Source organism: Patiria miniata, unplaced genomic scaffold (genome assembly GCF_015706575.1).
Source record: "Patiria miniata isolate m_02_andy unplaced genomic scaffold, ASM1570657v1 HiC_scaffold_14, whole genome shotgun sequence".
In the NCBI taxonomy this organism is placed as follows: Eukaryota; Metazoa; Echinodermata; class Asteroidea; order Valvatida; family Asterinidae; genus Patiria; species Patiria miniata.
Genome location: NW_024037052.1, coordinates 9,535,476 through 9,563,068, shown reverse-complemented (window position 1 = coordinate 9,563,068; position 27,593 = coordinate 9,535,476). Strand labels below are relative to the sequence as shown.

At 40.0% G+C, this 27,593-nt stretch overlaps 2 protein-coding genes across 3 annotated transcripts in view; both read left to right on the top strand.

Moving 5' to 3' along the window:
- LOC119722025 (SID1 transmembrane family member 1-like) overlaps positions 1-3,214 on the top strand; it is a 128,112-nt gene extending 124,898 nt beyond the window's left edge. The window contains exons 24-25 of the mRNA XM_038192007.1: positions 1,341-1,454; positions 2,252-3,214. Of these exons, the coding sequence (XP_038047935.1) occupies positions 1,341-1,454; positions 2,252-2,314 (177 nt within the window). The 3' untranslated portion in view covers positions 2,315-3,214. The remainder of the gene's footprint in view (positions 1-1,340; positions 1,455-2,251) is intronic.
- An 8,743-nt stretch (positions 3,215-11,957) lies between these two features.
- The window catches only part of LOC119722024 (nicastrin-like), a 46,253-nt gene continuing 30,617 nt past the window's right edge, over positions 11,958-27,593 (top strand). Inside the window, exons 1-2 of one of the 2 annotated variants that reach the window (XM_038192005.1) lie at positions 11,958-12,173; positions 26,569-26,667. In XM_038192005.1, coding sequence (XP_038047933.1) covers positions 12,119-12,173; positions 26,569-26,667 — 154 coding nt within the window. In that variant the 5' untranslated portion in view covers positions 11,958-12,118. Of the gene's footprint in view, positions 12,174-16,333; positions 16,374-26,568; positions 26,668-27,593 lie in introns of those variants that run through there. The other variant, XM_038192006.1, reaches the window with a different exon arrangement.

Below are 27,593 nucleotides of genomic sequence, written 5' to 3'. Positions count from 1 at the left end.
GATTTCGAAGTTTCTAAGGGGCCATTCAAAATTTTTGTATAAGGAAGGTTAGATGGTAAAGACTTGAGGGCATCATTGCCAGAGGTACATGCATACCTAACCCATGTTTTTGGAAATTAGTTGTGTACAAATATTTTGTTACTTAAGTTTTGTTGAAAGGTAGAAATAGGTAGAATATAAGCATGCGTACAACTTTGCCTTTCGGATGTAATTAGTGTGCAGACAAATTTCAAGAGGTGTAATGACTTGAGTCAATGACTTGACTCGAGTCCGACTCGAGTCAAAATTTTTGGTGACTTGACTCGACTCGAGTCTCTAAAGGTAAATGACTTGACTCGACTCGAGTAATTGCGAGCAAATGACTCGACTCGAGTCCCTTATCAGAAGACTTCACATGAGCAAAGACTAATAAGACTGAGTCCCAAAAATAAAAGCAAAACTTTGCGAAAAGTATTTGCAATGATTTACAGTGCAAAATTTATGTTCATGTCACTTTGCAAATACAGTACGGTACAGCAGCTACTTGTCATAAACAAACATACAATCAGTCCCAGATTCATGTCTTATCATCATTTTTGCAATGAATGCCCTTCATTGAGATGATATATGGAGAAAAAAAGTGGCGTCAGGTTGCAACATTTGTCCCGGCTCCTTCCGTCGACAAATTGATAGGTCAGACGATGATTACTTTCTGACTCGAAGTAGGTTTTGCAGTGACGGCGGAGAATCTGACTGTGAAGATGCATTGGTAATTTCGGAAGGAAATTTTCACGCATACGGTCCTATTAATGCTCATTATAGAGAACAATTGTCCGACATGTTCAAAGTGTGGATTCGTAATTCCGAATCCACATTTTACTCAAGATTCTTCGTTCCAAATCCACACTTTGTGACCAGCGTAACAGATTCGTAGTTCCGAATCCACACTTTTAACAATGGTGTGACGTCATAGCAATGGTTTAAGTTTTTAACACCCGAGGGGCACATCTGCCTCGGGTGCTATGTTTTTGCCATACAACATGGCTTTGAAGGCTTGTCTACTACCCACTGCATGCGACGCTATACTTTCTTTGCCTACTACAATGGCAACGCCGACTTTCCAGTACCGGGATGTAGGCTGGGTCACATGAGCTACAGCCCTATAATTCATGTGATTAAGTGTAACATTTGGCTATGGGATGGCATGCCTTGTCATCTTTTCCATGTTTGTCAGTCAGGTTTGTCTACCTTCCTTTATACCTCTAAGTTGATGCCCTGGGCAAAATTGTCAGAAGTCAGAAATGGAAAGGATTAAGTGTATACAGTATATATCCATCAAATATTGTTCTTTTGTTACACAGAAGACCGCTGCTTTGTCTCGCGAAAGTAATGCTCCATGCCTGGTGATGGGTTTCTATGATGGCCATGATGTTTGGCATATCTTGTCAGCTGCAGCTCTTTTTCTCTCCTTTTTGGTGAGTTTCCAAACGTCAGTTCGTTTGTTCACATATATGATGCATGGGGTAACAATGGATACATAAAACAGAACTTTAACAGCTTAGAGACTGTGTACATGTATATATTTTTGGTAGTTTATTGGGTTTTCTTCTATTATACGACAATTGAGACAAATCTAGTTGGTGCAGTTGGATACTGCCCATCATTTTGGCTTCTGTTTTGTAGATAAGCAGTGGACTTTGTTCATGCACAGTAGATCACGCTGTGCTATGAGATCCCCATTCAGAGAACATACCCATGTGCACACACAAGAACACCCAAACGTGTGTTCACCGTCGATTGTGGACATCTTATTGTCCCTCTTTTGTTTGCACTCTCACTTTTTAGGAAGACTCCCATAGGTTTTGTACACGACCCCAATCGCGGACGTATGCTGGGAATCGTGGACGATATTGTTCTCTTTTGTTCTCTGGTATTTTTCGTCCACGGTTTGAAAAGATGAACATGTACACGCATGCTTGTTCCGTAGATGTGGGGACTACACATGAGTTGTCCCATAGTACTATGGGGACCGAAAATGCTGTGGGACAGCAAAAAGTCCCCATAACTCCGTCCTAATTTGCCACACAATAAAAACTTCCCTATAACACAGTGACAGCCTGACCACTAGTTGTTGCATAAATTCTGCATAAATGCTGGTCTTTCTGTGCAAGCTCATGGTGTCTTCTTGTCACTGTTGAGGCCGTAATTATGATTATTTTTATTTCAAGTTTAAAGTCATTTTTTGTTTTTATTCTGTTTACATGTATTGTAGTTGGTACTTCTGATGGACGAGGATCTGGAGGGGAAAGATAGAACGAAAATACCTGTGTTTTGAAAGTCTATCTTTTGGGGCTTGGGACACCAACAGTTATTCCCTTTACTGAGTACTTTTCAACACAATTTACATATACCTTCCGAAAATTGTTATAAACTGCTTCATGTTTGACAGAGCCTAATTGATAAACTGTATACACAGGAAATAGTAAAAAAGTTCAAATATATAAGCAGCTTAACTCTCAGATTTCCTTGTGTTTAAGAACAAGGATCATGCAACCAAAGTCATTTAAAATCTTGTTAAAATCTTGCTCTTAAGGCCTCTAAAAGTTGCATGATTATTTTGTAAGAGTTTTGGTTATGCTTGCCCCAAATAATCTCTGAAGTATTTAGGTTATTTAAGTACATCATTAAGGCCCTAGACTCTTTTGAAATGACTTTGACAAATTTGGAATAATCAAGCTGAGGCATTCAACTTTATCAATTAGAATGACAAGGTCACACTTCACTGTTGACTAGATGGTTCTGATTGAACTCACCCAAAGCTGTGTCAGGAAGTAACTGCAATAAACATGGCCAACAACGTAGAAATTAACAGAATGGTCAATTCCGGCTACAAATGTGATATGACGTTAGAGTTGTACTTAACTTTAAAATATTAAATCTAAAGCCCAAAAATAAGAAATCAATATTTTGGGTGGATTTGTGGTGGTGCAATGTGTGGCAATGTGTGACAAGGATTGGACCTTCCTGAAAAGACTTAAAGAATATCTTTCTGAAATTTCTGTTGTATACACAACATATATATTTACTCTCGGCAAATACGGCTGCCATAATTGCATGTATCATTTTATTGTTATAACCCTTTTCCAGGGTTCATATCTGTGGAATATGACAGAACATAATGTATTGATTTTTAGATTAGAACACTGTACAAATCAATAAATGACTATAAACAAAAGCCAAAGACTCATTCCTAAATTTGTGAAGATTTTGGGGGACTCGAGTAGGTGAATGTAATGTAGTGCTATATCAACTGCAATATAAGTTTGCAGGTCATATCCACTTTTTGTTTAGCCATTAACAAATTTTATGATTAAACCAGTGGCGGCACCAGAGTCTAAAAAAAAATGGGGGGGGGGGGGCAATTGGGGGCAAGGAAGTATTTTTTGGGGGGGGGGGGGGAGGCAAGTCAATGGTCCGGAAATAAGCCGGGTTCTAAGAGCAACTTAGAAGTGAAGTCCTTTTTATGAATGAGAAATGTATCAAACTGCAGAATGGTACATAACAAATGTATTACAAATGTACAAAGATGTTGGCTGCACACTGTCTACAGCTGTTTAAAGATATAGTCCATCATTTGTAATTTGTGCATTTTGTTCGTTTGAAGCAACAAAAGTGTTCAAAATCTAATGAAGGATACTGAACAACTAACCTGATGAAGTTTCAGCTCAGCTTCAGCTGTATATTCCGAGAAAACAGCATTCTAGGATCTCAATTTCCAATTAAAAGTTGCTGAATCATGTTTTGAATTGCAGCTATACGCGATGTCGCGCACTGATCCGACAAATTATAGGAACCGCGTGCGCCTGTGCGTCGTGTCAATGCTTGCGCGTGCTGCGCCGAATAACAAAACGAACTACTAATTTAAATTTTCCTACGGTGCGTCTTAAGATGCACCGTTGGAAAGGCCTTCTTTCGTTGATTACTTCAAAATGATAACTTGCCAGAAAGAATCATTTCACAGGGAGTTTAGTCCCCTTACGATCTTTCAACCAAGTATGTTTTTCAACAATAATACGCCAGTTACTTTTTCGGATAGCTGCAAATGATGGACTACAGCTTTAAATGGATGTGTGGCGTGTTTTGTTTACCATAGTACCAATGTTTATAATGCTTCATCCAAAATGTGTCCACAGAAACGATGATTCACTCTCTATCTTCAACTTGTTGTTATGATCTTAACAGCAAAGAAAATAACATAGTTAATCGATTGTAGATAAAGTGTTGGGGGTAAACTGGGGGGGGGGGGGATGAGGGGAAAGGAAACAACTGGGGGGGGGGGGTAAATTACCCAATGCCCCCCCCCCCCCCCCCCCCCCCCCCCCCCCCCCCCCCCCCCCCCCCCCCGTAGCGCAGCCACTGGATTAAACCAAGTGCTTTTTCTTTACCTGTTTACGTCCCTGTTCACTGCAGAATGCTTGTTCGATGGTTAGACTTCTATCGATACTCTATCTGTTTTGTCAATGAAATTTTTTTTTTAAGGTGCAGTAATACCACACAACCACTTCAACTACTTCAAATAGCTTCTCCAGGTACTGTACTGCCCCAAACTTTCCTGCCTATTACTCCCTGTACGTGCCCAAAACGGCCCAAGCACTCTAACAATATTTAATGTGAAAAATGGAATGGTTACATGTTTCAATTTTGGCTCGGATTTTCCGGATAAAATTTTTATTTCTTTTGCATTTCTATAAAGTCTAGTAGTCAGGGATGTTAGGGCGTTATAGGGGCCGTTTGGTTCAGTTTCTTCCAAAAGCACCAAATTTGGCACAGATGTCAGTCATACCATACTATTTCGATTTTTGACGGGTGCCAAGACGGGCGCCCCACAGGGCCGCCATATTGGCAAAATCCAATATGGCCGCCAACCGGGTCAGAGGTCAATTGAACTAAACGAGCTAGAATCATAAATAATACCACTTTTCAGGTATTTTCGGGGTCGAACAATCTGAATCTGATGTTATTTAACAATTTGAGGCAAGACAGATGCCCCAAGGGACCGCCATATTGGCAAAATCCAACATGGCCGCCACTTACCGCAGTTAAAAAACTTAACTAGCTAGAATCATAAGTAATACAACTTTGGAGGGTTTTCGGTGTCAACGAATCTGAATCTGAGGTTATTTTAATGATTTGATGCCAGACGGACCATATTAGAAAAATTCAAAATGGCCGCCAGCCAAGTTAGAGGTCAGTCACAGTTAAAAACTAAACGAGCTAGAATTATTAATAATACCATTTTACATGGATTTTCAGGGTCGAAGAATCTGAATCTATTGTTTTATTAAAGATTGTATGTCACATTTTGCCCTAAAGGTCATTAAGGATTGGACTTATCAATAAAGATTATTGTTTGAACTATTTTCATTTAAATATTTAGAGATGATGTCTGCAGTGACAAAATGCTATATGCCGCTGTGTGCGTTTAAATGGAGCTGTTCATTTGTAGAGGACCTTGCATATAGAAACCTAGTGTGATTGCATTTCAACCTTCCTTTGCATGAGGCAGCCGCAGTGCACGAGAATGGCACATGTCACTGAAGCATCATTGAGTTGGTCCATAGTGATTGCCATGTACTGGTACCATCTTTGTGCCAGCCCCACACGATGAAGTCAGGAATTTCCTGCTGGACCGAGGTGGCCTGTAGTAGCGGTTGCTTTACATGTTCAAACAGCACGGCAGGTAGCTGGGATGCTTCCAACAAGCTGCTTCCAGTAGTGAAGAAGCGATGTCTGGCCCCTTTGATACCTACAGTTGCACCACACCCCTTGCTCTGCATGAAATGGCGAAGCAAGTTGTGTCGCACCATGTTAGGCTTTGGAAGAAGGGTGGTGCCAAGGACTTTGTCGGACCGAGATCGGAGTAGATGCTTTGGACTAGTAGGTTACTGTACTTTTCACCACTTCTGAAGCCCACCCAGATCTCCAATAGGCCAAGGATCTCCAAAACAAGCTTGAAATGATCTCGAAAGTGATCGCAGTGACTCGACTCTCAATCCTTCACTGGCTCAGTGGGTCGCATATCAAGTTACTCCGGTGCACCCATAAGATGTGGATGCAGCCTTGTCTAGGTATAGGGCGTAGATCCCGATTTTGGCCGACTCGTTTGCTAGCACTGAGTTAATTGTATCCCAACCAGGTGAGGATGTCACCATCTGCAAACTTGTTATGATGTGGCGAAGACGTCAAGCTTGATGAGCCCGCCTCACTGCAGGGTTCTCATGCGAGAAATGGATATTTACGGTTTGGGCATATCACTGGAAGTATGGGAAAAGGTTTTTTTTATGGAATGACGCACCAGAAACACCAGGTTTGACCGGAATGATCTCGAGTGGTAAACTTGACATCAAATAATTAAAATAACATCAGAATCAGACATTTGGACCCCCCCCCCCCCAAAAAACGTTGTATTGTTTTAACTGCGAGTACTTCCAACCTGGGTGGCGGCCATTTTTTTTCAAAAATGGCGGCTCCTAGAGCATCTGCCTTGCCTCGAATCATTAAAATGACATCATATTTAGATTCTGTGACTTAGAAAACCCATAAAAGGTGGTATTATTTAAGATTTTAGCTCGTTATTTTCTTAACTGTGATATATGTGGCGGCCATTTTGGATTTTGCCAATATGGCGGTCCCTTGGGGCATCTGTTTTGCCTCAAATCGTTAAATTAACATCAGATTCAGATTGCTCGACCCCGAAAATACCTGAAAAGTGGTATTATTTATGATTCTAGCTCATTTAGTTTAATTGACCTCTGACCCGATTGGCGGCCATATTGGATTTTGCCAATATGGGGGCGCCGTCTTGGCGCCCGTCAAAAATCGAAAAAGTATGGTATGGCCGACATCTGTGCCAAATTTGGTGCTTTTGGAAGAATGTGAACCAATATCCCTAAGACCCCCGACTATAGTAAATTTAAAGGGAATGTACATCATTGACTCCACTAAAGATGAAATGGATCAATTTATAGATGCCGTAAAATTGTAAGGGAAGGGAACCAGTCTAGCTGGCATAACAAAATTTGGACTGAGCAGTAGTTGAAAAAAAAGTTCAGTTTTTCCAACGGTGGTCGGCCGACCACCATTGGAAATTTATACAAAAATACCACTTTTCTTGAAAATGACTTCTCACAAGGTGCCATAATTTTATAGGATGCTTTAGACTGCCATTTACCAACATTCCTAGTAAGGTATTTGGTAAACATTTGGTAGTTTTGTTTTCGATGTTTGCAAATGTTGTATATTCCCTTTTACGAAGCATTTGTGTTATATTACTCCACCTGAAAGGTAAAGTAGATCATTTTCAGCTTTCCAAAATTAACTGACAAAATTATTGTGTAAAAGCCTACTTGGTTTAAAGATGGGGATGGCAATAAAATCCCTGCGAAATGATTTTTTTCTGGCATGCTGTTGCATATCTCACGAATGCAACATGCAAAATTCAAAATTCCATTTGTATTATTTTTACCTATAGCACATCATGATGACGTCATCATAAGATTTTATATGAATTTTTGAATTTTTGGACCTTTAAGCCATATCTCACGAATGCAACATGCAGAATTCAAAATTCTTTTTGCATTTGTTTTTTAGGTGATACGAATTTGCACACAATTTTGAAAAATGTGTGACGTCAAAACTTCATTTTTGAAAACACATATAAGGGAAAGTCTGATCGTCAAGAAACTTGGTGGATAGCTAGATAATTTTTTTACTGGTATGCAAAATCAGAAGTGACGTCACGATCACTTCATCGGTTGATTTTTTATGACTTTTTCAATATTTAAAATTGTATTCTTCCAAAATTGTACACTTCGTTTCATCGGATTGACTTTCAAACTTGGTACAAACCAAGACCACAATGACAAAATGTGCATTGACAAGTGTTGTCAAGATGATGTCATTGCAGGGCATGTGGAGTCATGTGATAAAATTATATTTAGGAATTATTCTAAGCATTTTAAACAACCTTTAACTGCATGAAGACCCCTAAAAAGTGACTGCAAAAGGACCAACAAAACAAACGTGTAAAATGCGAAAAAGCCCTACATGTATGTTCTGTTTTAAACAGACATAGACCTCAAGTTTGTCAGTTTGACAGTAGTTTTCAGCTGAATGAGAATGTGTCCCAGATGCTGATTTTGGGCGCAATTCAAAACAGGACTTGCCCATTGTTGAATGGAATTGAGATCCTAGAATATTGTTTTCTTGGAATATACAGCATTCACAGAGCTAAAACTTCACCAGGTTAGTTATTAACTCAGTCTTTAGATTCTTAGTAGTTTGTAGCAATTTAAATCTAAAAAATGCAAAAATGACAAATGATCTACCCTACCTATTATTTACATTGACCTAACATATGGGATATCGGTAGAAGTGTAACCATCAAACAAGCATTTCTGTGGTATTAAAACTCTATGGTGAACAGGGACGTAAACAGATATCAATAAAACACTTGACTTTGATCACGCAAAAACCAACATGGCAGCCTCATCCCCAGGGCCTACTTTCTTTCCAACCTTGTTTCCAATAGTAGGCCCTGGGATGGGAACTCCTTAACTCGTGTTCTGATTGGCAGTGACATTACAGTATTTGCAAATATATGTTCCATAGTATTGATATATTTATTAACTATGCAAAACTATCCATATCCAACAAATGGACCAACGTCTCTTTAATATTATAAATCAGACCAAGTTCATGAGTACCTGCAGACACGATTTCAATAGTTTCACCACACAAATTAATAACTAAGGACACTGATTTTTTATTTTTTTATTTAATTTTTTTAAATATTTTTTATCAAATTTGATTTGCGTATGTACAGACGTTGTACAGACAGCAACATAGCCTTGCAATGCATGGATTTTTCAAAATTCCAGTCAAGCTATTAATTCTACAATGTAGTACATGTACTAAAGAGACTATGGTGTGAAAATGTGACGAAGATGTGAGTTTTAGGCATTACCAACAGACTATTAATATATGAATCTAGAACACATCACCCACAGGGATCCTTATTTGTATACATATCCAGCATTTTTTGTATGCATTCAAAGGATGTAATTTATGAAGCCCGGGAAGGGACAGGGGAGAAAATTTTTTTGGCATTTGCTAATTCGTTCGCACGAATTAGTAATTCGTGCGCACGAATTACTAATTCGTGGGAACGAATTACTAATTCGTGCGAACGAATTACTAATTGGTGCGAACGAATTAACAAACTCCAGTAATTCGTTCGCACGAATTACTAATTTTGAACGAATTACTAATTCGTTCCCACGAATTCCTAATTCATTCCCACGAATTACTAATTCGTTCCCACGAATTACTAATTCGTGCGAACGAATTAGGAATTCATGCGAATGAAATAGCAATTCGTGGGAACGAAATAGTAATTCGTGCGAACGAATTAGCAATTCGTGCGAACGAATTACTAATTCGTGCAAATGAATTAGCAAATGCCAAAAAAAAATTCCACCCTGTCCCTTCCTGGGCTTCATATGAAGTAGTTATATCGTGAAGTGAATTTGTAAAAATAACGGAGGTTTCTTTTGAAAAAAAGCGAGTGAAAGTAAGAAAACAAATAAATACAAGCATTTTTTGATGCAAAAGGGTTGTTGAGAGGTATTTTGTGAAAACAGAAAAGACAACAAGATTTAATTTTTATTTATTCAATCATTGTGTTTTGGTGTTTTTTTTGGAATTGCCGATAACATTTTTAGGGTCGCAGCCTAAAAATAGGGTCGGTCGGGTAACCGGAAGCAGAAGTATTCTTTTTTTTGGCCTAAGTATGATTTTTGGGGGCCAAGTGTGCGGACCAAAAAAAAAACCCTGCCTACATTTTAGAATTTTTGCTCCCCCCCCCCCCCTCCGCGAAAATTCCTGGCACGCCCCTTGGCACCAGCTCTAATTGGCTGCCAGCAACCAATTCCGAAAAATAGAGCGGGAAGAGGTGAATCTTCCCAGAACTTCAAGTATCTTGGGTTATGGGTCGACGACTCCGAGCAGAGACAACCCAACCTCGTCCCCAGTGCTTACTTTATTTCCAACCGCGTTTCCAATAGTAAACCCTGGATAGGAAACTTTCTTACTGTATCCTGATTGGATACCGCAATTGGCTAGTAATGGATTTTTATCGTGTACTTGGTGCTATTATTCACAACGTGCAGTATGTGTTTTTGCGATCATTCGTCCATGCCTTCTCGAAAATACTAATTTCCTTTCCAATTTGCTCATATTAATATGTAATATGATACTGCATGTTGTCTCGATAAGATTGTTACAGTTTGATTTCAAATCGTGTTTTTCGTAACTCACGCCGTGCTCGCGCTGCTACGAATTGACTCTATTTTTACCCCAGACACCGCATACAAAAACAAACGCTAATGTGTAACGCATATCCAGGCACCAGACTGTTCCTCATTTGCATACGTGTTCAAAAATCTTGCACATGCAAATGATCCAATACCAGGGTGAGAGAGCAGGTAGTGATGGGCGCGTACTGCTCGACACCCTGGGGACGAGGTTGGAGACAACCGCATTCGCAAACCCCTTGCCTGGAACGCTCTAAACGGAATGAAAACTCGCTCCAAAAGGGATGTAAGCTCAGTTTCTTCCGGGCCAAAGTGGAGTTCATCCTGCCATATTGGGGCTAGTGCTGGACCCTAAACCCCGACCCTTCAGAAATCCCTCGATGGGTGTTACACCCGAATATTGAGGATGGTGCTCAACATTGACTGGCCTGGAGAGCCCACGCCCAAGAAAACCAGCGGCACGCTACCGCAATCTCGCAAAAGATCGCATACAGGCGGATGGGCTTGGCAGGACACTGCCACAGACATCTTCAGATGGCAAGCCGTCTGGTGCTGTGGGAATGGATTCTTAGTTTTTTGACGCTATCAATTTATTCACATTTCATAAAGTCGTAGGGTTTAGGGAAGTGAAAAATAGTCATCTATATTTTAATTCGTTATTCCTTTTGTTTCATTACTCAAAAAGATATTTCAAAAGACACATATCTTTGGCATTTGGCAAACCTCAGGTTTTGTTGTGTTGGGGGGGAGGGGGCACGTAGGGGGCATGTGTCAGTCCGAAGACATCCCCCCCCCCGAATAAAGTATTTGCATTGCTATCTTTATTTTTAGTAGTGATTTGTGTAAAATTGGAATCAAACATAAAATCAACTTTTAATAATAGTCATGTTTCAACTCATCAGCTATAGGGCCTATTCCCTTTTTAACTTCCTCCTCACTGATATTGACCGAAGGGGGAAACTCAAACATCGTAATAAGATAGCCATTGATTTTTCAACTAGTGGGAGCAGCAGAACTGAAAGATGTTACCCTGAGATAAAAGAGTTCACCGTACCATTCTATTTCTAGGGTTTAAAATACCCCTTTTCATATTATTCATTTAGGTAATAAAAATAACCTGCAAACTTAAAACCTGATCATTTCTAATTTGACAAAACTGTACCGTAATGAAAAATGCTGCCATGCTGATGAGAAATAATGGCAAAAAGCTAGTAACAGGGGGTCTAAAATCTGATTGATCTAAATGGCAAAACTCTGCCAGATGCACTTCAAAAATCTGCTAGATTTATCAAAAAAATATATCACCTATAATTACACGAAAATACATTATAAACAAAAACTCAAGTTACACTCATTTCCTCAACCCAAGCAAAACACATAAAATTTCCTGTTTAAAATGAATTAATAAATAAAAAAATGGCGTGTGTCTAGCCATGGAGGAATGTTTCTCCTGTTAGATTTTCTGTCAAATGCGTTTTGTCCCCCCTCCAAAAAAACCATTGTCAAATCTAGCCGAAATTCGGCTAAAACGGTCACCCTGAAGATGAGGCAAGTTGCCGAGGCGCGCGCAGCTGCTAGCCACCTGACCCTTTCTTAACGTTGAGGGGGTACTTTTGCATGGATTTTTGTGGAGCACAAAAATTGCTTTTCCGGTCCGGTCGGTCGGTGACGTTCATCGCGAATATTCGTCACGCTTGTCTCAGCTCTTTGCTTGCCAGCCTAGCCTACACTTAACAGCTTAATAGAGGTAAACTCAACCGGCAAGGATGTTTGGTTTCACACTGCAATGCATTTTTGTTTTGGGGCAGATTTTCCTATTCGGTGAGTATTTACCTTCATATTTTGGCGATCCGCCACTCCAGACAGTGCCCTGCCCTCAACACATTTAGGATGGAACGCCGTATTATCGCGGTACTTATCACGTTTCTCGTTTGGAATAGAGATTGCCCACTAACCTTCCAGAATTGTCCTGTCTTATGTGTAGTATAACTCTTCCTTTTTAAATTAATATAAAAAAATCTGACGGGTAGTGTGGTTTATTCCGTGTACGATGCCTGTGAAAATAGACATGCGCGGCGTTAGCCCCATAAATGTGGCCTATTTACTGGACTGCCTCCGTAAACATAGGCCACACATCCACATGTACAAAAATCGTGTCGACGGAGCCAAATTTTGATTTTCACATTTAGGCTTAGTTTGTAGGTTTTTTTTTTGCTTTAGAAGTACTCCTAGAACTATGAGGCTCCACGTAGTGGAGCCTCATAGGTTCAGAAGCCCGCAAAATTGTTGTCAGCACAAAACACTAATTAAGTAAAAAACGTCCATCCCAAGCAGGCCGTTTTCCACAGAACCGCTGCACAGTTTGCCCCTAAACTCCATACAATACCTCATGACATACTCACGTTATGTGCACCCAACAAACATCGGTGGATTCTGTCTGTTTTTCGGCAAAAATGATGAAAAATATGCCCTTTCTGCACTGAGCCAACCTAACACTTGAAACGAGCACGCGTGCAGAATGATCGCAGTTATTTTCGGTTCGATCGCTCGGAGCGCGCCGCGGGGGGTATGGTGTAGGAGCGGAACGATAGTATGCACATGCGTACAAGTGCAAGTACGTACCCCCCGCGGCGCGCTCCGAGCAATAGAACCGAAAATAACTGCGATCATTCTGCACGCGTGCTCGTTTCAAGTGTTAGGTTGGCTCAGTGCGGAAAGGGCATATTTTTCATCATTTTTGCCGAAAAACAGACAGAATCCACCGATGTTTGTTGGGTGCACATAACGTGAGTATGTCATGAGGTATTGTATGGAGTTTAGGGGCAAACTGTGCAGCGGTTCTGTGGAAAACGGCCTGCTTGGGATGGACGTTTTTGTACTTAATTAGTGTTTTGTGCTGACAACAATTTTGCGGGCTTCTGAACCTATGAGGCTCCACTACGTGGAGCCTCATAGTTCTAGGAGTACTTTAGAAGCATACTCACCCTCTTTACAGGCTAATCAGAAAGTGCTGCCTTTTTCAGATGTATATTTTTCGTGAAATTTCCAGATTCATTTTTACACGTTTGCGTATCAAAATTTCAACATGAAATTTCACAAAAATTAGACATCTGAAAAAGGCAGCACTTTCTGATTAGCCTGTAAAGAGGGTGAGTATGCTTCTAAAGCAAAAAAAACCCTACAAACTAAGCCTAAATGTGAAAATCAAAATTTGGCTCCGTCGACACGATTTTTGTACATGTGGATGTGTGGCCTATGTTTACGGAGGCAGTCCAGTAAATAGGCCACATTTATGGGGCTAGCGCGGCGTGTGCGAACGGAGGTGGACTCCCTATTAATTATCGCGGTATGTAGCTGGAGTTACCCAGCCCTGAGTTTTATCATTGGGTTGTCTATTAGGGCTGGAGCGCATTTTTCTCAAAACTTGTAGTATTTGCAAAAAAAAATTGGAAAATGTTCAATTTTGTCCCCGTTACACATTAATTGCAACTGCAACTCACCCCAAACTTGCCTGGAATAACCATTACACAGGTCCTTGAAGTAAAAAACGATCCACGATGAAGATTCAGCCTACAATTGCAGTGAAAACAGGAGGAATAACCGCTAACTTGACAACCTTGCTGGATTGGCCAGGACCGCTATTGGTTTGTGCACAAAAAAAATTGTGTACAATGAATGGCGGTCGATTAACAGGCACAGAGAGCGATCGCTGTCAACTACTCGTTTTGCCGGCTGCGCTGGCTGTTGGCGCGTGACGTCACGCGGAAGCGTAACACCCGATGACTGTTTCATGCACTAGTATAAGGTTTACCACTCGCATCACAGCTTCGGTACTGGAACCGCAACCAATAGTGCATGAAACAGTCATCGGGTGTTACGCTTCCGCGTGACGTCACGCGCCAACAGCCAGCGCAGCCGGCAAAACCGAGTAGTTGACAGCGATCGCTCTCTGTGCCTGTTAATCGACCGCCATTCATTGTACACAATTTTTTTTGTGCACAAACCAATAGCGGTCCTGGCCAATCCAGCAAGGTTGTCAAGTTAGCGGTTATTCCTCCTGTTTTCACTGCAATTGTAGGCTGAATCTTCATCGTGGATCGTTTTTTACTTCAAGGACCTGTGTAATGGTTATTCCAGGCAAGTTTGGGGTGAGTTGCAGTTGCAATTAGTGTGTAACGGGGACAAAATTGAACATTTTCCAAATATTTTTTGCAAATACTACAAGTTTTGAGAAAAATGCGCTCCAGCCCTAATAGGCAACCCAATGATAAAACTCAGGGCTGGGCATGGGCGTCGCCAGGATTTTTTCTAGAGGGGGGCAAAAAATTTTTTTGCCAAAAAATGCTTGTATTTCTCAACACATTCTCGATTTATCAGTTTTAAAGGGGGGCAGGGACATTTTGCCCCCCCCCCCCCCCAACTCATTAAATTTACACCACTTTGTCTTCGCGCCTCTTTTTCTTTTCTTTTCTTTTCTTTTTTTTTCTTCCTTTTTTTTTTTTTTTTTTTTTTTTGCTTTTCCAGGGGGGGGGCAAGTGCCCCCCCTTGCCCCCCCCTCGCGACGCCCATGGGGCTGGGTAACTCCAGCTACGCGGTATGCGGGAAGTGGTTTTTATAATGATCCCAACTTTTTTGTTCATAGTTTATGTTTGACCAAAACACCCCCTGAATAAAGTCTGATATTTTCCCTGTAACGTTCAAGTTGATTAAAGACAAAATGTCTGCAGGATGATTTCTTAAGACCCTGCCCTTCCCCCGAAAGGAGAACACAAATCCCTGAGGCAAGTCTACTGATCGGCGATTGAGGGCGCCATTCACTTTACACGGTGTGCCGTTTTATTTTCGCTAACGCGCGGTGCTTATTTTGATCCCGTAAAAGTTGTTACGATTTCGCGCTGCAAATATCGTCGTTCGACTTCATTTTACATTTGCAGCTCAAGAATGGGAACCAGACAATGGAACTTTCATGGACAGAGCGCAATTAAAGATTTATGTTAAAATATAAACGGTACCTTTTAGCAGACACGGTGAGGGAAAATTTTGCAAGTTTTGGAAAACGTTAATATTTATTAAAATCGTTAAAAGTCCCGAAAGACACAACATTTTTTAATCGTCCTTTTTATACAACTCGGTAGAAAATCCTTGATGACTGGTGAACTGGATAAAAATCGCCACTTGAAGGAGTTTTGACACTGTAAAAAGAGGAATTTCCCATGCCGCGATAATAGGGATGCCGCGATAATAGGGAGTCCGACTATACAAGCACGCCCTCCCTTCCGATCCTTCATGAGAAGCTTAGAAGACAAGTGCATTCGCTCTACTTAGCACTTTTTGCAGGTTTGCATATCTATTACTCCTATCCATCCACGCCTCCAAGCAAAATAAAAAACCTTGCTCCGGCGTGGCCCTGCATTCTATAGTTGCTCCCAGACCCAGTCTTTTTTCTTCATATAAACTCATGTTAGTTGTAGTTTTGAAAGCACTTTCGAAGAAAATGTGACTTTCCTACCTTTTTTCGCAGTCAGACGTGCATGTTGTAGTTCTCACACGCGTGAAAGCCCTACATAATGAAAGCCCGATGCTGATTGGCTGCTAAAAAAATTAATTAGTCTGGTTCCCAGACCAAAAGATTCTGATTACTCCTGAATGTTTTGGTCTGGGAACCAGACTGAAAATAAATAAGTTAGTCTGGTTCTCAGACCAAAAGATTCTGACTATTCCTGAATCTTTTGGTCTGGGAACCAGACTAAAAATAAATAAGATGTTTATTTTTATCAGCCAATCAGCATCGAGCTTTCATCGCATCGAGCTTTCACATAATTTGCCATCTTGGTTTTTGAGACTGTTTTCTGGTTGTCATCGTCGTCTTTTACCCCTGAATTTCCCTCATAAATCAAAGCCCTGCCCTCTTTCCACAAAATTAAACCTGCTGATATTCAAGAAGGTGTCATTGCCAATTGTTCAGATGTGCCAAGAAGTATCAGAATGTCAATTTTGAGTGTCATTTAGTCGACAGTTTTGGTGAGTCTTTCCCTTCCTATATAGGAACGGGGTCCTAAAAGTAAGGATTACCCCTATTTCTATCAAATTAGAATCAAGAATTTTTTTATTACTAAAAAATGACATTGTCAACCTAAAGGCTTAAAGCAGACTTCTCTCAATGCATTGACTCCTTTTTGGTTATTTTTGAACAGTCATGTAGGATGGGTTGCCCTATTAATATTATCGCGGTACTTATCACGTTTCTTTGGAATAGAGATTGCTCACTAACTGACTAACCTGCTAACCTTCCCGAATTGTCCTGTCTTTTGTGTAGCATAACTCTTCCTTTTCAAATTGATATAAACAAATCCGACGGTGGTGTGGTTTATTCTGTGTACGATGCCTGAGAAAATAGACATGCTCGGAGTGTGCAAACGGAGGTGGACTCCCTATTATCGCGGTATGCGGGAAGTGGGTGGTTTTTTTTATTATGATCTCAACTTTTTTATTCATAGTTAATAGGTTTTAAAAACCAAAACATCCCGTGAATAAAGTCTGATATTTTCCCTGTAACGTTCACGTTGATTAACCCTAACCGCCCTGAATCCTCCAAAATCCTTTTTGCAAATTGGAGGAATTTGCAGGATTGAGGTTACATGGCAAAAGTGGGTTGCTGATTTCGAAGTACGCACTGTGTCAAGGTCTTGGGCCAGACCTTGTGTTGTTTATGCTCAGCCGTGCATAAATTTAGCCCTTGATTATACTTGAAATCCTCCGCACTGCTCCAGGATGTCACTGCCTCTGCCTCAGCCTATTGACAGTCATAGCTGGAGGATTTTGCAGGATTCAGGCAGTGGTCACCCCTCCATGGACCATATTCAAGAAATAGCGGAGGAATTTGCAGGATTGAGGCTATATGCTATTTTTCCATGAGTCCAATTGGAGGATTTTGCAGGATTGAGGCTACATCCTAGCAAAAAGGCCTAGGGAGTTAGGGTTAATTAAAGACTATATTTCTAGGATGATTTCTTAAGACCCGGCCCTTCCCTGAAAGGAGAACACAAATCACTGAGGCAAGTCTACTGATTTGCGATTGAGGGCGCTATTCACTTTACACCGTGTGCTGTTTAATTTTTGTTAACGCGTTGTGCTTATTTTGATCCCGTAAAATCGTCCTTTTTATACAACTCGGCAAAAAGTCCTTCATGACTGGTGAACTGGATTAAAATGGCCACTTGAACTTGAAGGAGTTTTGGCAACGCAAAAGAGAAATTTCCCATACCGCGATAATAGGGATTTGGACTGACTTCCTTCAACCATTCACTCATCAGACAGTTGTAGCGGGACAGATAATGTATAGTCGGACTCCCTATTAATATCGCGGCATCCTATTAATATAAATTTCTCTTTTTGCGTTGCCAAAACTCCTTCAAGTGGCGGTTTTTGTCCAGTTCACCAGTCATTAAGCATGTTAAGGACTTTTTGCCGAGTTGTATAAAAAGGACAGTTAAAAAATGTTGTGTCTTTCGGGACTTTTAACAATTTTTAATAAACGTTTTCCAAAACTTGCAAATTTTCCCTCACCGTGTCTGCAAAAAGGTACCATTTGAATTTCACATTTTCTTTAATTGTGCTCTGTCCATGAAAGTTCCATTGTCTGGTTCCCATTCTTCAGCTGCAAATGTAAAATGAAGTCGAAAGACGATACTGGTATTTGCACCGCAAAATCGTAAAAACTTTTACAGGATTAAAATAAGCACAGCGCATTAACAAAAATAAAACGGCACACTGTGTAAAGTGAATGGCGCCCCCATTTGCATGGGCGTCGCCAGGATTTTTTCTAGAGGGGGGCAAAAAAAAAATTTGCCGAAAAATGCTTGTATTTCTCAACACATTCTCAATTTATCAGTTTTAGAGGGGGGCAGGGACATTTTGCCCCCCCCCCCCCCCCAACTCATTAAATTTACACCACTTTGTCTTCGCGCCTCTTTTTCTTCTTTTTTTCTTTTCTTTTTTTTCTTCCTTTTTTTTTTTTTTTTTTTTTTGCTTTTCCAGGGGGGGGGGCAAGTGCCCCCCCTTGCCCCCCCCTCGCGACGCCCATGCCCATTTGTCAATCAGTATACTTGCCTCAGTGATTTGTGTTCTCCTTTCGGTAGCCCCATAAATGTGGCCAATTTACTGGACTAATGTACATGTACCTCCGTTAAAAGGCCACACTTCCACCTTGTACAAAAACATGTTGAACTTTGTCAAATTTTGATTTTCACATTTAGGCTTAGTTTGTATTTTTTTGCTTTAAAAGAATACTCGCCCTCTTTATAGGCTAATCAGAAAGTGCTGCCTTTTTCAAATGTCTAATTTTCATGAAATTTCATGTTGAAATTTTTATACGCAAACGTGTGCAAACGAATCTGGAAATTTCACGAAAAATAGACATCTGAAAAAGGCAACACTTTCTGATTAGCATGTAAAGAGGGTGAGTATGCTTCTTAAGCAAAAAACCCCAACAAACTAAGCCTAAATGTGAAAATCAAAATTTGAAAAAGTTTGACCTGTTTTTGTACATGGTGGAAGTGTGGCCTTTATTAATGGAGGTAGTCCAGTAAATTGGCCACATTTATGGGGCTATCCTTTCGGGGGAAGGGCAGGGTCTTAAGAAATCATCCTGCAAAAATATATAGTCTATTAACCCTAACCCACCTCACTCCTCCAAAATCCTCCTGGCGGTTTTGGAGGATTCTAGAGGATTGAGGATGAATGGTGATTGAATCAAATGAGGATTCTGGAGGATTGAGGATGAGTGGTGATTGAAGCACATGAGGATTTTGGAGGATTGAGGATGAATGGTGATTGAAGCACAAGAGGATTTTGGAGGATTGAGGATGAATGCATTTTGAGGCAGGACTGTCTGATGATTTTGAAGGATTTGGCGTTGGTTATCCTTCATTTAAACACGAGTGCAAAGTTTTGGGATGAGGAGGATTTTGGAGGATTGAGGATGAATGCATTTTGAGGCAGGACTGTCTGACAATTGTGAAAAATTTAGGCGGAGTTGCAAAATTTTGGGGGATTTTGGAGGATTGAGGATGATTGTAAGCAACAAGGGCCTAGGGGGTTAGGGTTAATAAACTTGAATGTCACAGGGAAAATATCAGACTTTATTCAGGGCATGTTTTCGTCAAACATTAACTACATGTATAAATAAAAAAGTTGAGATCATTATAAAAACCACTTCCCGCATACCGCGATAATAAGGAGTCCACCTCCATTCGCTCACTCCGAGCATGTCTATTTTCACAGGCATCGTACATGGAATAAACACAAAAGACAGGACAATTACATACAAAGTATTGTGTTCACCAAAACAGATGTCTGAACGGAGTGGTAATTTTATTTGTAAAAATGATATATTTCTTTTGTTACATACATTGAATCCAATTTTTTGCCTTATTTTCTGAACAATTGTCCATAGAAAAAGACTAAAAAAGCACCATATATTGTCCGTTAATATAGTCGTAGGTTTTGAACAGTGCCCCAAACTTGCAAAGTTTGCCCGCATATCTGCCAGCAGATGCACAACCTCCAAGAATTTATCATGGACAGGTATTGAAGGTTTTAATGCGTCTTCAAACATCTAAAGCAGGTCATCCCCTGGATTTGCCGATGAGATTGATTAAAGAATTTGCTCCTGAATTGGCGATCCCATTGACACATTTGTTCAATACATGTATCACTGAAGGTAATTTCCCTGCAATCTGGAAAACAGCAACCATTGTTCCTGTTCCTAAAGTAGCTAATGTTAGTTCATTTGACCAACTTAGGCCTATTCCTTAACACCCATTTTTGCCCGAGTATTTGAAACATTTATTGCCAAGTGGATAATTGATGATATTTCTGATAAACTTGATCCCAAACAGTATGGTAATATCAAAGGTAGCACTACTGTTCATTACCTTGTTGATATGCTGAACTCGGTTTATGAAGGCCTTGATAAACCCAATCAATATGCATACCTCTCCATTATTGATTTCACTAAGGCCTTTGATCTTGTGAATCATAATGTGGTCATTAAAAAACTAATCGACCTTTGAGTTAGAAACTCCATTATCCCCATCATCTGTGATTTCCTTACCGGACGTACTCAAAATACAAAACTTAACAACCACATCTCCACTTTGAAATCCAGGTCTCTTGCAGCATTCCTCAAGGAACTAAATTGGGTCCTATCCTTTTTCTCATTCTTGTTAATGATGCTGCGATAGGAAGTCACAGACGATGGAAATATGTGGATGATCTAACTCTTGGGGAGACCCTAAAGTATGGCGAGCAGCCATCACTGCAAACTCATCTTGATGATCTGTCCCAGTAGTGCATAATAAATGATGTCCTGCCCAAACCTGCCAAATGTAACATAATGAGAATTAACTTTTTAAAGCGTGAAATACCAAACAACATCTTCACTCTGAACTCGGTTGCACTGAATCAAACAACTCACATGAAACTCTTGGGGATTATTATTCAAAATGACCTCAAATGGGACAGTCATATAACTGATATTGTGGCTAGGGCTTCACGTAGACTTTATACCTTGTCTATTTTTAAAAAATACGATGCTCCCTTGACTGACTTGGTTTCTGTGTACATACATGTATGTTACATAAGACCTATTCTAGAGTACGCTTGTCAGGTCTGGCACAGCTCCATTAGCACGTACTTATCTCACAGAATAGAGTGTGTTCAAAAACGTGCCTGCCGAATCATTCTTGGTTTTCAACGCAAAGATTGTTACTCTAAGGCCCTAGAACTTTTACAAATTCCTTCATTAGAATCTAGAAGAGATCATCTATTTTTAAATTTTGGATCCAAGCTCATGAACTCTCACAGGTATAGGAGTATGCTTCCTCCTCAGAAATCAAATTGTACGGGAAGTAAACTTAGGGACAGTACCTCCTCTACTATTACTATTTCTCGTTGTAGAACTGAGAAATACAAAAACTCGACCATAGCAGCACTGTCCAGAATTTTGTAATTATAGAAGAACAGTTCCCTCTTTCAAATAACATCCACGTTTTTACTCAATTTTTATACATGCATGTATGTTTTTACAATTTGTATGTATTTAATATTGATCAACAGTTTATACATTTTAACATCGCTCTTGATTTTGAATAAGCCTGATCCAGTTTTTATGCTATCATTATTTCAGATATACATGTATAAGTAATTTTGGTATTTTTTTAAATACCTCTTTTTACCTTATCAACTTTTTTAAATATTGTATAATCCAGGTTCTCGTACTTTTTAGATGAATCTCTTTTTATTTACATGTTTTATATTTCTTTTATTTATTTGTTTTATATGTATCAATAATGTTATAACTATTGTAAGCCAGTCTCTTAAGACACATTATAGTGGCTGCCGACTTGGTTTTTTTTTTTTAAATAAACCAAAAAAACCCCCCCCAAAAAACAACTATAAATCGCTCTCCTCAAATCTTTGAGGAGAGCAAATCGCTCTCCTTAATATCCATGGATAAACATCGGTGAAATGAAGGATTAACATTGTTTTTGTTTTGTTTTGAATATCAGGGTTTATTCAAGAGTCTGCATTATTATTAGTTTTTGCATAATAGTATGCTCAAGTGCCGTTACTTCTTTTGTTTTTGTAACTGTAAGACAAGGTTAAAATTTATTTTAAAAAACTAACTAGGCCTAAATGGAGACTAATAAAACGTTTCACTACTGCTTATGCTTTCATTTTTAATACATTTGTCAGTTGGTTCATCACTTAATTATACTTGGAAAATGGAGTTAGTAAACGGCACATATAGCAACTGAATATTTGTTTTCAGATTGGTTAAAATTATATGAAAATTTTCAGCCTGAACTTTTTCCATTGCAGTACGAAAGCTATACAAAAAGGGCCTCAAAAATGACAAAAACTTGCCTCAAGTATTATCGAAAATATTTGCCACCGATAATCTTAAAAATAATGGAAAATGCAGGTCAAGTATACCATATGCACAATGCTAGTCACGACAAGAAACTGGCTAAAAATGTCTGAACTTCGCTTGGTACGAGCGAGTGTGATGCACTGTATGTGGTGGGCCGGCAGTGAGCCTCGTTTTACGGTATAGAGTTTTCGGTGAAACATGCTGCATCGTTTCACTTCATATACCAGTAGTTCTTCCTCGAAATAAATTCATGAACACAGGAAATACATACACAGGCAAGAGATATCAAGTTCTGTGAATAAGCTTGCAAAGATCGTTTTTCTCTATCGATGTTTTCTTGGCATTTTTACAATGTTTTTTCTGACCGGCCTGCATGCAGTGCACGCACCGCCCGCGACTATTGCATTGACAGGTTACCGTATTTCCATCATGCCTTCTTTGGCCCTTAGTGCGCGGCGCAGCGGGAACCAGTCACTGTTGCAATAGCACGTACGGGCCCACATGTTTTCATACCGGTACATCGATACAGCTCTATGCAGCGATATGCACACGTATGCAGCCGCTGTACACGCACAATCTTTGACGGTATGAGTTCAGTGTTCATTCAAAAAAAGGAAAATACGGCGGAATAAACGTGAGTTTGGGCATTATACAAACGAATAATGCGTGTAGCTAAAGACTTAAAATCCTTGGCGTTTTTATCACTTCTTATTTTTTAAACTTCCAGTGTTTGATAAGCCCTCTTTTGGATTTTTGAGGAGCGCTATTTGTTGCGCTCTTTCGAGACAGTCGAAGAGCGCAGTAGGAGCGCTCCTTAAAAATGAAGGACTGTAGCTGTAGCTCTGGGAGCACGTGCGGCCTGAGGTGCCCGCCGGACGTCACGTTGGCAGCCATGTTTATTGCATGGCCTCATGGGATTCTTACCCAACTAACCGGCTCGGCGCGTCGGTCACTTGGGCCAGGCTCGAGTAAGCGCGAGAAGTCACGTGAGAGGTAAATCGAACGCTGTCGCGCTTGCACGAGTAAGCGAGGGGGAAGTAATTGAACGCACTCTATGTTTAGACCATGCTTAATCATGGCTGCCATTCAGTCATGACATTTCTATGTTGATGTAAATAAAAGATAGTGAGTCATGTAAAGCCAAGGCAAGTCCGCAAAGACCCAATCCCTTCCATCCATCCATCCGAACTTGGTAATGGTCGGATAGACCGTTACACAGTTTACCCCTTAAAATTACTCTTCCCTCATTACAAAGCCCAACACAAAATTTCCTAATGCTCATCAAACTTTAAATAGATACGGAATAAGGGGGAAATACGAAAGACGGCGAGTACTCAGACTGGGTGAATGTACACTCAAGCGTACCACAGGGTACATTCTCAGGACCGATGGATTTCATCGTTTACATCAATGATTTGCCAGATAACTTGTCCTCAAATGTGCGTTAATTCGCAAGACGATTGCATTCTGTATAGAACAATAGCTGGTCTAGAGGACGCTAGAAAACTCCAAACATATCTTGATGCACTCGCCGCTTGGCAAAATAAATGGCAAATGGAATTCAACGCCCAAAAATGCTATGTGCTTAGAATATCACAAGCCAGATCCCCACACAAGAACTCTTACAGGTTAAATAATGCGGAATTGCAAGAAACTCCAAACCATACTGTACTTACCTACCGGTAGGTGTCAACATCACACAAGACCTCACATGGCACTCACACATCGATGGAACAACAGCCAAAGCTAACAAAACTCTGGGCTTCCTACGTCATATCTTGTACTCATGCTAAAAAAATATCAAAGACATGGCGTACAAGACACTCGTACGGCCAATACTTGACTACTGCTCTTCTGTGTGGGACCCACACACAGAAATCCTCACCGACAAGCTCGAAGCAGTCCAAAATAGAGCAGCTCGGTTTGTCACAGATGTATACAGCAGAGGGAGCAGCGTCACTGCCAATAGAAAGGATCTACACTGGGAAGACTTAGCTATTAGGCGGAAAATTGCCTGACTCAAGAACTTCCATCAAGCACTAGGGGGTCGCCTCGCCATTCCCGCAAGAAACATCCTGCGCCCGGTCCAACGGTCTACCAGACAAACTTCACCTACCACCAACTTCATACCAATCCAAGCAAACAAAAACTGCTACAAGCAATCATTTCTCCCACACACATTAGTGGACTGGAACTTACTGCCTAAAGAGATTACAGCAATTCAGGATAAAGGAAGTTTCAAATCTGCCATCAACACTCACTTCAAGACTGTGAGAAAGATGAAACCAAGTCAACCAAGTAAACAGCAAAACAACAAATCCATGCGCACAACCAACCCTGCCCGTGACCCCTGAGAAGGGGTGTTGGTGCAGTATTCATCAAGACAAGACAAGGCCCCTGTTTTGTTTCAATCAAATTAGAATCAAGAATTTTTTTATTTCTAAAAAATGTCATTGTGAACCTATAAGCATACTTCTCTCAATGTTTTGACACCTTTTTGGTAATTTTTGAACAGTTTCTTGGGGTAGAAATTAGATTTTCCTATGTGGTTGACGGGTCGGTTGGTGCCGTGCAGCGCGATTTGCGTGCTCACGTTACACAAGGTACATCTTGCGGTGATGGACATCTTAATTTTTGTGCTGCGTTTTGTCGTTGTCATCATCATTGTACCCCCAAATTACCCTCAAAAATTCAAAACGCTGCCCTTTATCTATGATATGTTCTTAATGTCGCCAACTAATTTGGTTGGTCAAATAATTTGTAGTGGATTTTGTTCCCTTATAGGAATCGGGCCCGTAGATACACGATCGCCTAAACTAGGTTGTTACCCTTATTATCAAACCATGAAACCTCATACGTAAGTAATGAACAAAAAGAATAAAGGAAAAGTTAAAACAATATTCATGAATACCCAAGATAGTTTACCCATTCCTATTGGTCGAGAGCCCGTTACGTGGCCGGTCTTAAACGGATGATAAAGACATGGCTGGCCGGTCTTAAACACTTTTCCACTGTCACATGAAATTTGGACTCCTAAAAATCCAGTGCCTCTTGCCGTTTTATTGGTTGAACGTTCACAATCCTCACGTAGACATGCGCAATACTACCAGCAAGTCAGAATTTCATAAAGCTAAATTCACAACGCAATGTCCCAGTTGCATTCTGCGCGACAGACGCACGCGCCAATCTCGATAAAAGGATTTGTTTACATCTTACTTGTGTGCCGGACACTCCATTATTTAGCTAGAGGGGTGTTTCCAAAAACATGAAGTGAACTTGTCGAACAAAATCAGGTTTTTTTTACCTAAAAGTTTGAATATTTTTTTGACCGAAAAGGTATTTATGAATGGGAATAAATATGTGCTTGGTCCGTATTAATCACTCTGTTTAAGACCGCGTGGAGTCTGGGTGCTGATAATTACCCAAGCCAAAAAGTTATCAGCACCCAGACTCCAAATGGTCTTAAACAGAGTGATTAAAACCTCCGAAACACACATTTATTCCCTTAATAAGGAATCCACAATCCTCACTTCAACTTGAATTGCTTGAAATCAAAGTAGTTTTATCATTACTATAAATGATATCTGATAGGAAAGCCTATAAAAAAAAACCTCTGACGCACATCACTCTTTTGCAAACTAAACGTTGAGTCAGTGGGAATGCTTGAAATGATCATATGACCATATTTGCATTGTATGACCACAGAATGCACCAAGCATGGTCCAAAGAAAAAGAACGTCAAACTCCACTATTATTCTTAGATTCAAGTTTTATCTGATGTCTCTTTTTCTGCATTTATTAATGCACATGATTGCCGTGTCGTATATTTTTGGTTAATCTCTTGCATGTGACCAGTCACTCTCCTAATTATCGTACTTACACATGTACTACCAACGAGTCCATATTTCATGGCGTTGGATATTCATGCTACACCGTTATACACAGTGACACTGATACCACACAGTATGAATTGGGTTTTCCCCCCTTGACTAATGTAGTGCATGAAGTTGTATGCATGACTTCAATTCTCCATTTTGATTTAACTGTCCTCAGCTTTTTAATATCAGTTTAATTGGAGCAAGTTAGAACTTCTTATTTGGGGCCAGTTTTCAAAGCAAATAAAAATGTGTACTTGGTAATATGTGAAATGCACGTCAACTGCAGCTAAATAATATGAACAAAATTGATTGTTATTTGATGGTGTAACAGGGTGCGTGCAGTTGTGCATTCAGCATTGTTAGACAATATTGATATAGTTTATGTACATATTTGTATCGGCAGTGTCTGCAAGGAAGACTCGTGATATGATCTACACTGATGTGACTGGCTTTTCTGCTTGTGTCAGGAGATTCAATGCTACTCACCAAATTGGATGCTCAAGTAAGCTTTACATTTACCAATCACATGAATGCTAAAGAAACTTAAAATTGAAACGCAGTTTGGAACTAAGCATGCGTGTAGCAGTACCTAAGGTTCCCAGACACTGACTCCAACAATTTTAGAAATTCACTTGTGCTGGCAAAAGTGATTTGCCACACTGAAAATAATGATCACTGCTTAAAAATAAAATACTTTTTCAGTAAGGTAATTACAGCCCAAGGAAACTCAAAAGTACATCAAAAATGTAACGTGAGTAACCGTGGAATTGCCCTTCTGATTTTGTTCTTATTTTTTTCTTACCTTTTCTTTTTGTTCTAACCCAAATCCCATAGACTTTGTACATGTTTTATTGACCGCGGCACTTTGGACCTAGAACAAACTCGTATTCTAATGAAACCTAACCTATGTAAAGACCCCATAGTGAGTTTGTGTCCCGAAGAGTGACGTCATGATTACGTCGTCATGGGTCACGTGACGTCATCTTAAATGTGCAAACTTTAAGACCCTATATCTAAAGAAATGTAAGTCGGATTGGGTTGAAACTCGGTATGTAGGTAGACCAGGATGTGTTATAGGTAAAAATTGAGGTGACGTCATCATGACATCATCGTGTGAATTTATATTGATTTTTGAAGTTTTGGACATTTAAGCCATATCTCACGAACGCAATATACTAAATTAGAAATTCTTTTTGTATTATGTTTGTTAGGTAACAGGTATATTCACAAAATTGTGAAAATTGTGTGACGTCATTATGACATCATTAAAATTGCGATTTTTTGAAACGCATACATGTATAAGGGAATGTCCAATTGTCATGAAACTTAGTGGTTGGGTAGATAACAGTACTAGTACACAAAATCTGAAATGACGTCACGATGACGTCATCAGTAGATTTTTTACGATTTTTGAAATATATGTACAAT